General features: G+C 39.3%; 1 protein-coding gene across 3 annotated transcripts in view; it reads left to right on the forward strand.

Moving 5' to 3' along the window:
- Positions 1–12,097, forward strand: part of si:ch73-390b10.2 (Golgi pH regulator) — a 41,652-nt gene that overhangs the window by 13,512 nt on the left and 16,043 nt on the right. For all 3 annotated transcript variants that reach the window (XM_020526619.2, XM_048598064.1, XM_048598065.1), the window contains one exon: positions 3,390–3,470. In XM_020526619.2, the coding sequence (XP_020382208.2) occupies positions 3,390–3,470 (81 nt within the window). The remainder of the gene's footprint in view (positions 1–3,389; positions 3,471–12,097) is intronic.

Here is a 12,097-nt window from a genome sequence, read left to right on the forward strand (position 1 = left end):
CTGGAGAAGCTGGTGGTGAGCTGCAGTCATTGGTGTACAGGGACACCCACAGTGACATTAGGAAAGGAGTTCCAGAAGTTTGACCGGGCAACAGTGATGGGATAGCGATAGAGTTCCAGGTCTTGGAGGGGAAACCTACTGCCTTTAACCCTCTTGGTGATACAGGTTACAGATTTGGAAGGTGCTGTTGGGAAAGTATTGGTAAGTTATTGCATTGTATCTTGCAGATGGCACATACTGCTGCATCTGTGCATTAGGTGGCAAAGGGAGTGAATATTGAAGGTGATTGGGGCACCAGTATTGCATGCTGCTACTTCCTGATTGGCATTAAGCTTCTGGAGTATTGCTGGAGCTGCATGTATCTAAAAAGACAGTATGCCATCACACTGTCAACTTGTGTCATGTAGTTAGTGGACAGGCTTTGGAAAACCTGAGTCATTCATTAAAGAATTTCTAGCCACTGACCTGCTCTTGTAGATATAGTATTTATATGGCTGGGCAAGTTCAGTTTCTGGTCAATTGTAATCCCCAAGGATATTGATAGCAATTCAGCATTGGTAGTGTCATTGAACATCAGGGAATGACAGTTAGATTCATTCTTGTTGTAGATGGTCATTGCTGGTACTTGTGTGGCATAATTGTTACTTTCCACTCATCAGCCCAAGCTGGATGTTGTCCAGATGTTGCTGCACGTGGACACAAACTGCTTCGATACCTGGGAAGTCACATACGATATATTTTGTTGGGTGTGGTAATTTAACTATCAACTGTTGTCTAAAATGGCCTAGCAAGCCACTCTATTCAAAGGTAATTGGGGATGCACATCAAGAGAGTAGGGCCCCTTAAAGATCAAAGAGGTCGTCTTTGTGTTGAATCTCAGGAGATGGGAGAGATATAAAATGGAGATTTTACATCAGGTTTTACTGTGGCGAAAGAAATGGAAGCTAGAGAACTCAAGAAAATAAATATTAATGTTGTGAAAGCCGTTCAGTTACAGAAGAGGAAGTCTTGGAGGTCTTAGAAAATATGAAGGTAGATAAATCTCTCGGACCTGATCTAGTGTATCCCAGGACTTTGTGAGATGTTAGGGAGGAAATTGCAGGGCCCCTTGCAGAAATACTTGTATCATCTGTAACTGACTGGAGAGTGGCTAATGTTGTGCCTTTACGAAGGAACGTAAGCAGAAATCTGAGAACTATAGACCTGTGAGTCTGACTTCGGTTGTGGGTAAGTTGTTGGAAGTGATTCTGAAAGATAGGATTTATATGCATTTGGAGAGGCAAGGAATGATTAGGGACAGTCAGCATGGTTTTGTGCAAGGGGAAATCATGCCTCACAAACTTGTTAGAGGTTTTTTGAGGAAGTAACCAAGAAGATTGACGAGGGCAGAGCGGTAGGCATTATTTACTTTGACTTTAAAAAAGCCTTTGACACGGTTCCACATGGTAGACTAATTAGTAAAGTTAGATCACATGGGATTCAGAGTGAGCTTGATACAAAATTGACTTAACAGGAGACAGTGTGTGATGGTGGAGGGTTGCTTTTTCAGATTGGAGACCTGTGACCAGTGGTGTTCCACATGTATCAGTGCTGGGTTCACTGTTGTTTGTCATTTATATAAATGACTGAGTTGTGAATATAGAAAACATGGTTGGTAAGTTTGACACAGAGATTGGACAGTGAGGAAGGTTATCGAAAATTACAAAGAAACCTTGATCAGTTGGGTCAACGGGCTGAAGAGTGGCAGATGGAGTTTAATTTGGATAAATGCGTGGTATTACATTTGGAAACACAAACAAAGACAAGAATTACGCAATTAAAAGTAGGACCCTTGACACTTGTAAAACAGAAAGACGAAGGGGTTGAGGTACATAATTCTTTGAAGTAACATCACATATAGATAAGGTGGGTTATGTTGCTCAGACCTTTTAATAAAGGAGTTGGGATGTCATGTTGAGCTTGTACAGTGCGTTGGTGAGGCCTCGTCTGGAGTACTGTGTCCAGTTCTGGCATTCCTGTTATAGGAAGGGTATTATTAAGCTGGAGAATGTTCAGAAGAGATTTGCCAGGATGTTGCTAGGACTGGAGGGTTTGAGTTATAAAGAGAGGCTGGATAGACTGGAACTTTTTCACTGGGGCATAGGAGGTTGAGGTTTATAAAATAATGGAGGAATATAAATAAGGTAAATGGCAGGTGTCTTTTCCTTAGTGTGGGAGAGTTCAAGACTAGGGGGTATGTTTTAGGTGAGAGAAGAAAGATTTAAAAAGACATGAGGCAATGTTTTTTTTACACCGTGGTTTGAGTGTGGAATGAACTTCCAGAGGATGGTGGTTACAGTTATAATGCTTAAAAGACATTTAGATAAGTACATGAATAAGAAAGGTTTGTAGGAATATGGGCCAAAAGCAGGTATGTGGGACTACTTTAGTTTGGGATTATACTCTGGTTGGACTAAAGGGCTGGTTTCCATGCTGTATGATTCTATGACGCTGTTTGACTGTATAAATAATGGTCTTGTCAGCGACATCCAAATCCCATGAAAAAATAAATTTTAAAGTTATCAGTGTTGATCTCAAAAACTGAACCAATAACCACCTTCATGATATGTGGGCACTTACATCCATTTAAAAATGAAGAATATTAGAACTCTGAGTTTTAACAAGTTAAAGTGAGACATTGGAAATCATTGAAGTATAGGGTGCAAGGCATGTGTGGAAGAGAGACAGAATGGAGAGACAATGACTGATTGAGGGGAAAGAGTCTGAGATGAACAAAAACAAGAGAAGTCTCTGTGGAAAGGATTTGAAGGCTTGAAGACAGAATGGTTCATAGTTGAGTATTGAGGTTTACACGATGTAGAGGTTGTTATTTCCTCAGCAATGCAGGAGATCATCATTTAAAAAAAAAAAGACCATCTTTATATTTTAAAAGCCAGAAGCAGGCAGGGATGTTGGCGTTGGTCTTGAGTTTTTCTGATCTGGATTGCGCTGCCTGAAGGGTGGTGGAGGCAGATTTGGTAGTAACTTTCAAATGGGAGTTGGATAAATACCAGAAAAGGAAATATTTGCAGAGTTCTAAGGAAAGAACGGGAATGGGATTACTTCAGTGGAACTTTCAAAGGCACACATGATGGATCAAATGGCCTCCTCTTATGCTACAAGATTTCCTGCTTACAAATATGTTTTAAAAGACTGCTTTATGAACCATACTGAAAAGCTTCCAGACAAGCGTAACTCCAAAACATTCAGCTTCAACCATGCTGTCTCCTACAACAGTGGGTTGTTTCACTGTGAATGCTGAGGCATGTTCATAGCTATTTAGCTCCCACTTTGACGTTTATCTGATTTTATAACATGCCTTTTAACTTACGTTTTATCTCCATCCCAAGAAATGTGACCGATAGTGATATTCTTGCACTGGAGAGACGATTGCTGCAGACGATGGACATGATTGTCAGCAAGAAGAAGAGGTAGGAACTGTCAATAACACGGCAGCAGCTTTTCTGTACTGTTCTGTTCTCAAAGTTGGGATGCATTTTTTGAAAAATGCATGAATTTGAACAGGACAATAACTTGCATTTTTATAGCACCTTTAACAATCATAACAATTTGCAAACATGCTCCTCAGGAGTGTTCGGAGCAGGAAAAGGTATTAGGTTAGATGTTCAAAAGGTTTTTCAGAATTGTCTTAAAGGTTGGGGTAGAGGCAGCAAGGCACAGAGCTTTGGGGAAGGAATTTCAGAGGTAGGGCTCAGGCACCTGAAAGCATTGTTGTTTACCTTGCTGATGATTTGACCTCCTGTCTTCCAACCTCAATAAAGTTGAACGCAAATTTACAGGTAACCACCAACTTCAAATCAGAAAAAGTAGGCAATATCGAATCAGTATTATAAGTAGCTGTTTAGTCACTAGTAAAATTGGAAATTGGACTAAATCCATCCTATTTCTTTATCAGTCAGGTCAAATTCCCATCCAAGTTGTGCAGTATTTTAACTTGGAAACATATATTGTAGTTCTCTGTCAAAATTCTGGAACTCGCTTCTTAACAGCACCTGCGTGTGTACACCGGATGGACTGACTATAGCAGTTTAAAAATGGGCTTAAAATCACTGGCGTAAGGGTAATTAGGGATAGGCAATAAATGCTGACCTTGTCAGCAATACCTACATCATATGAATGAACTAAAAAATTAGTTTATATGAGTTCCATGAATCTTCCAGAATTCCTGATACTGGGCTGAAGGTGCTGAGAAATTAATGATGTTGTAAATGCTGGAATGCATTGTGATCACATAGTTATTACAGTTGTTCTTGCTAAGTAAGAGGAATTTCTAATGCTATGTTTCAACGTAGTTCTCTTTTGATTTGAAGCTGTCAGTTATCTGTTAATTTGAATATTTTGTAGCAAAATTTAAGCTGCTTAGGAAGAATTAATGAATGAGCAAAAATGAATAAGGAATAATGTGTTATAATTATGTATAGCAAATAAAACATTTTATCCCCCAGCTCACTAACAGCATCTCCTTAAATTAGTTATGCCAAGTTACTGGTCACTTGGCACAGGTTGCTATTTGGAATTCTTACTAATTCTATTGCTAATGTTGCTAATTATTTTTCCAGTACAGAACTGTATAGTGCGAAATTGGGCCTACAATCTCACACTTGTGTTTACACAGCTTCTGCATGAAAACTTGAATCTTTTTATACATTGTTGGTAGAATAGTAAGAGGAAAATCTGAGTGCATGATTTTCTAATTATTGAGAATACTTTACTGCCTTGGTTACTGAACAGTGGGAGAGGTTTATTAAGCAAATTTAGATGTGTGAAACCCATTCATCTGGGTTGTGTCTAAGGCATTTTCAAGTAAAATTAATTCTGTGGTTTGAATTGTGATGCTGTAGCCATGGGTGAGTGCTTATCAGTGATTTCCGTCAGACAAATATCCCTTGAGAAATTGGTATCCTGAAATATCCCATGAGCAACTCCACTATTCAAAATAAGTTTGCAATTCAATTTGTATCTTACTCTGAGATATTATGCAAGAAGTCTCTTGTTATGATTGGATATTAAACAAACCTGGGAGAAATGTGCAAGAGTATAATTGTAGTTTGTTGTGTATCTGTATTGACCAAAGTGCCTTGAGTGATTTATCTTTTAAAGTGTCAGCATTGCATTTAAATCCGACTTACTTTGCAGATATTGTTTAGGTCCACTGAATTTTCACTTGTGTTTGCCATTGTTATTTTAAGTGGTTCTGGGTATTATGGTGACTGTACAATGGCTGTCATACTATTAAACTCCAGTCGGTGGCACTGTCAAGCTGCTGGATGCATCTAATCGAGATACAGTTTATAGCAGTGCTTTGCAGAATTTTTCCCGTTGTCACGTCCTTTTGGAGTCATGGTCATTGACAAGAACCAGACCTGTGGGAACAGGGCAGCAGAAACGAGCTAGTTCACTTGCAGAGTTTGAAGTTAAAATAGCATGTTCTTCTCCATAGGGCTTTTCCTTGCAGCATTCAGGTCTCAAGTTTCACCTGCACATTCCACACCTACTTTGAGAAAAAAACGCTGATGATTTAAAGGGGCTACACAGCCCTTACCAATTAGTCAGGGCTCCTTGGGAGTCTTTGCTGCGTAGGAGCTTGAGATGCCAGAATTTTGGCACACGACTCAAAAACGCACAGTTTGGGAAACCATGGTTTTTAGGCACAAGAGTCTGCCATTTGGCTCTTGAGAGCTGTTTCACCATTTTCTTGGAACATAGGTGATTAATAACCCCATTCTCATACCTTTAATATCCCTTGATACTTCTACTGATAAAAATCTTGATCTCTATCTTGATTTCATTTAGTCCCCACCACCTTAGGGGAGGAGAGTTTCAGATTTCCACTACCATTGTGTTAAAATTATGACTGCTGACTTTAAGATTCTGAATTTTAAGGTTTTCATGAATTCTTACACCAGAATAAATAGTGTATCTGTCTCCTGATGCATTCTTTTATCATTTGAAATATCTCAAATAGATCATTTAACATTCTAAAGTTGAGAGAGCACAAGCTGAACTTCAAGCTTTCCTATTGATTTGTTTCTTTTATTGTCAGCCAATCTCATCCCTGGACCGGGTTTTTACAGTGTAAACAACCATTTTTACTGACTTGATGTGTAGCAGTTCTAGAAGACGAAATTCAATCCCAACCTGATGTTTATCCTAGTCTGTGGCATGAGACATGCTTAGAACATCAATTAATAGAATGAATGACTGTCTTTTGCAACCTTAGGACATTCCCAGGTCATTAAAAAGCCAACCAGCTTTAGTTACTTTGTCCTGTAGGAAGCACAGCAGCCAATTTGCACACAGCAGTGTTCCACAACAGTAATGTGATAATGATCAGGTCATCAGTTGAATGAAGGACTAATATTAACCAGGACACTTAGCTGATTTTGCCCTTCTGCCCTTTCTCGAAAATTTCATGAATGTTTGTTCTCTCCTTGGGACTTCTTGTACACATGATTCTCAAACTGGTTGTAGCAGTTTCCTTTAACATATATTAGATCATTCATTTCTGTTCTGATATTCTCAATAATGTGTAGTATTGTTATATGATAATATACAAATTTTGACGGGATGTGGTTTATTTGCATTGCAACGAGAGTCTGAAATTTTTTCTTCATTTTACTGTGCAATTTAAAGTTCTCAGGAAGTACATATTCTCGGATCAGTGCGGTTATGGTGCTTACCTTGCAACGTAAGTCTGTTGACCTACATTACTGATTCACGTAGATTAGTTGCATAAAGAACTTATTACTGTAAAATAACAATGATTATTCCAATCAGATTAATACTGAAGAACGCTTGAATACCCTAAAATCAAAAGAAGGTGAAAAAGGCTTGTGAAATTTAGGTAGAGGGCAGGAACAACTAACAATGGGAAGAAAATCTGTCGCAATTTAGTTTGTGATACTTGTTACCTGCTGAAATTTTCAGTTTCATACCTCAAGGGAGGACTATCTGAAGTGCTACATTTTTTCTAGGGTGTGATTTGCAGCACATTTAACATTTTGCTTTTTACAACATGAAAAAATTTTAAGTTTTAAGACATTTTTAAAAGTCTGGTATTGCATACTGATTAGAGGAGAACAAACACATATCAAGAAAGATAGATTGTTTAAATACTTCTTTCACCACATGTGTAAACTAAATCAAATTTGCTGGATAGATCGGTAAAGTATTCATCGTAGAATAAAGCAGCACAGAAGGCCATTCAGCCCATCATGCCTGTACTAGCTTATTTGAAAGGGCTATACAATTAGTCCAACTTCCATGCCCTTTCTGCACAGTGTGCATTCTTTTCCTTTTCAATTCATTGTCCAGTTCCCTTTTGAAAGCCACTATTGAAGCAGCTTTCACAAACACACACATTGTTATCATAAACTTGCATTAAAAAGAAATCAGCTGCCCTCAAGCTCTTTTGCAAATTACTTTAAAGCTGTAACTTTTAGTTACCAATACTGCTGGCAGTGGAACCAGTTTCTCTTTTATTTATTTCCTGATAAGTCTCTTCATAATTTTGAATACCTCTGTCAAAACATCCCTTAACCATCGCTACAAGAATAGCAATATCATCTACTTCAGTCTGTCCAAATAATTCTTTAATTTGTAAAAGAAAAATTTGTGGAAAGATATAATCTTCAGTAAGTTTGCATTATTTTAATAGATATGGAAGAGGGACATTTATATCTTTGCAAGAATACAGAGTTTTATAGGAGATTGCTTCGTATTGTTCTGTTTTACAGATAGCAGTAGAGAAACTCACCAAAGCTGAACGTTATTTCCTGGCTAACTACTTACTGGAATTTTCCAGCCTCAAAAATTGAGGAGAATAATGCATTTGAATAGCTGATGTTGTAATAGAAAGGTCAGTGTTCAGATACTTGACAGATAAAAAGAAAATTGAGCAAAGAACATGTAGACTAATGTTGAAGAATGGGTAGCTGGCTTTCACCTGATTGTAATATTGGGTTTGGATCATAATTCAATTTATCTGGAAGCAGAAATTTCTGACACCAAAAACTCCTATATTAGTTGCTGTCCCCTGATCTATTATTTCAGTTAAAAATAGATAATTCAATAATTTGAATTAAGCAACTAAGCTGTGCCTCCGTGGGTAGTTCTGACTTGCACAGCAGTGAATGAGTGCAAAATCCAGCCAGGCACTTGGAGGACCAGTACTGAGGGAGTACTGCCCTGTTGGAGGTGCCGTTTTTCAAAAGAGATTGTAAACCGAGCGTGCTATCTGCCCTCTCAGGGATATAAAAGATCTCGTATCCACAATTCGGAAGAGCAGAGGAATTCTGTCTGGTACCCAGGACAATATTTATCCCTCAGCCCACAAATTAGAACAGACGACCTAGTCATTATCACATGTATATTAGCTGCCTGTGTTTCTCCAAAGACAACAGTGAATACACTCTCAAAAGTTATGTATAACTGAATGATTTGCAATGTCCTAAGTCGTGAAAAGTTCTATAACTCATATTTATTTTAAATATCACACGTAATTTGTGCTTTTTAAAATAATTTGAATTAAGAGGACTGTTCTGTTGAGTCTTAAACTCGAAGTCTCTCATAAAGCATTGTTGGTCGCTCAGATAATGTATGGACAGGAGACATCCCAAAGTACATGGATCCCTTTAAAATATTTCCATAATATGCCGCAAGAATTGTCTACATCTCTCTCTCTCCCTATGTACTCACTCACTCACTCTCACACATAACAGACACACAAACATACTCTTTTACATGTCTACACATTGTGTGAGCTGCACAGTGCAATTCAGCATACGAGCTATTTTTCAAAAACAAAACTGGCCAATGCACAGTTTCAGGCCTGTTCCTCATTAGCCATTTGGATCACAGATAATCTGTAACCTATCTTCTGCCTTGGCGAGACAGCCCTTATACCCTAACTGTCAGTCTCAGCCTGTATCTCAGTATGTGCTTTGCGATGCTGTTGTAGCACAGGTTTGGCAGCTGAATTTAGTGTGGAAGTATTTGCTGTTAAAATGGAAAATGCTGGAAGCACTCAGCATATCTGGACAGAGACATGGGATTAGAATCTGAGATATATCGGTAGTGAAGATTTTAAATAGACATGATGCATTTTTTCAATTTCAGTCCCTTCTATCGTGCTTCATAGAACATTGCAATGGAATAAGAGCCCTTTGATCTAAAGTCTGTGCTGGCTCTCTGGAAGACTTATCTAGTTAATCCCAATGCCCTGCTCTTTACCAATTACAAGCAATTTTTTTCCTTCTCAGGCATTTCGCTGATTCCCTTCTGAAAATTATGACTGAAACTGCTTCTGCTGCCTTTTCAGGCAACGCATGTTAGATCACAACAACTTATTGTGTTGAAAAATTTCTTATCTCACCTTTTAAGATTCTTTTAAGATGACTTCTTGAATACATGCTCTCTGGGGTTACTGATCCTCTGCAAATGCTTATTCATTCTATCTAAACCTTCAAATTTTTGAACATGTCTATCAAATTTCCCTTTACCCTTTCCTGTTTGAAGGACAACAATCCCAGCTTCTTGAGACTCTCCACATTACTGAAAACCATCTTCCCTTGTATTCTAGCAACCTCTCCAAGGACTTGCTGTCTTTACTGTGGTGAAGTGTGGGGCTCAGAGTTGGACATACCTGAGACTTAATCATGTTTTACAAAGATTTACAGGGATGTCCTTGCTTGTATACAGTGTGCCTCTACTTATAAAACCAGGTTAATAATGAGTGATAGATAACTGCCAAGATTTGTTTAAATTTTAAGCAAGGCAGATTGACTCTGATTAGTCAAGATGTTAGAAATGAACCAGAGAATGGCTGTCACTTAATTTGTTGTTTTGAAACAGGTGTAGAAAGTGTAAGTGTTCTTTCTGTCTGTGAAGACCGAGCCCTGTGTATTAATAGACATAGTTTCCAGTGCTCACAGATACACTGCACTGAAAGCATGAGTGAAAGTCCTAAATTGATTGTCAGTGCAATTCTTCATGCACTCAGTATCATATAGCAAATCTTGACCAAATGTGGAATCAGATCTAATGTTGAGGCACTGTATAGTGGGTTTTGTGAGCACAGACTGGATGGGTATGTCAGTCTTTTCTTTGTTGCAGACATTAGTGCAAATATGCTGTGTAACACAATCCAACATTCCACTCCCTGTCGGCCTTCCACAGGGACCAATCCCTCTGGGACGCCTTGGTCCACTGCCCTTCCACTTCCAACACCTCCCCACACCCCCATGGCAGCTTCCCATGTAATTGCAGAAGTTGAAACTCCTGCCCATTTACTTCCTCCCTCCTCACTATCCAAGGCCTTCGACTCACTTCCCAAGTGAAACTGATTTACCTGCACATCACTCAATCCAGTCTATTGTATTTGTTGCTCACAATGTATTCTGTATATTGGGGAAATGAAACACAGACTGGGCAACCACTTTGGAGAACAGCTACGTTCTGTACACAAAAAAGACTTCCAGTTGTCTGCAACTTCAATACACCACTGTGTTCCTCTTGTCAACATCTCTGTTTCTGACTTGCTGCAGTGCTGTAGCAAAGCTCAGGGAAAGCTGGAAAAACAACACCTCATTTTCCGCTTCAGGACCCTGCTGCCATCAAGTCTTGATATTGAGGTCAATAATTTTAGGACCTGAGCATCATGTCCCATGTACTTCTCCTAACCCCCACACATCAGGCCTTGTCATCATATGTGCTGCAACCACAACCAACCCATTGTAAGCTGCCAATGATCCCGATGATCAGCTATTGATTCTCTTAGGCTGATCTTTATCCATTCCTTTGTCTGCTGAACTATTGTTCTCTCTCTCTGAGCTCCATCTCCATTTATTGTTTATGCTTACCCTCTCCCCATCTTCAGCACATATATCAACCTTTTCCTAGCTACAATCAGTTCTGAAGAAAAGTCACTGAGTTTAAATAGTTAACTTTGCTTTCTCTCCAGAGATGCTGCCAGACCCGCTGAGTTCTTCCAGTAATTTCTTTTTTGTTTCTGATTTTCATGCCAGGCAGCATGGTGACCATGTAGTTAACACTGCTGCCTCACAGTGCCAGTGAACCAGGTTCAATTCCAGCCTTGGGTGACTGTTTGCACTGAGTTTGCACATTCTCCCTGTGTCTGCATGGATTGCTGTCAGCTGCACCAGTTCCCTCCCAGAGTCCAACAATGTGCTGGTTGGGTGGATTGGCCATGCTATATTGCCCCGTAGTGTCCAGGGATGTGCAGGAAGGTGGATTAGCCATGGGAAATTCGGGATTACGGGGATAAGGTGGGATGCTTATTGGAGGGTCGGTGCAGACCCAATGGGCCGAATAGCCTCTTTCCGCACTATTGGAGTTCTATGATTCCAACATCCGCAGTTCTTCGGTTTGTTTTAGTGCCTGCAGGTTATCTTGCTTGGGAAGAAACAATGAAATCAGCTGACGGAATATGATGGCCTAATGGTATTGTTACTAGACTGTTAAACCTGGCACCCACATAATGTTCTGAGGGCCTGTATTGGGAATCGCATCGTAGCAGATGGTGGAATTCGAATTCAATAAAAAAATTCTGAAATTATGAGTTTAATGATGACCATGAAATCGTTGTCGATTGTCAGAAAAACCCAACTGGTTCACTAATGTCCTTTAGGAAGGGAAATAACTGTCCTTACTGGTCTGGCCTACAAGTGATTCCAGACTCCTAGCAATGTGGTTGTCTCTAACTGCCCTCTGGGCAAAATAAATGCTGGCTCATCCAGCAGTGCCCACATCCAAAGAATAAAAAAAAGACACAGGAGAGATGATTTGTAACAGCAGAACTGGAAGTTTAGCTTTTTCTTTCTCTGTCTGTCTCTCTCTCTCTCTCTCTCACTCTCTCTCTCTCTCTTTACCTCTTTCTCTCAACCCATTGATAATCAAAGCAGAGAAACATCCATAAACTTTGCTCCTATAGAAGATAACAATTAACAACGACCATCTCAGGTTAAACCTCACACTATGACAGCTCTAAGTACCTTTTAATGGCATATTCTTGATCTTC

The sequence above is a fragment of the Rhincodon typus genome, chromosome 6 (assembly GCF_021869965.1).
Source record: "Rhincodon typus isolate 14 chromosome 6, sRhiTyp1.1, whole genome shotgun sequence".
NCBI lineage: Eukaryota > Metazoa > Chordata > Chondrichthyes > Orectolobiformes > Rhincodontidae > Rhincodon > Rhincodon typus.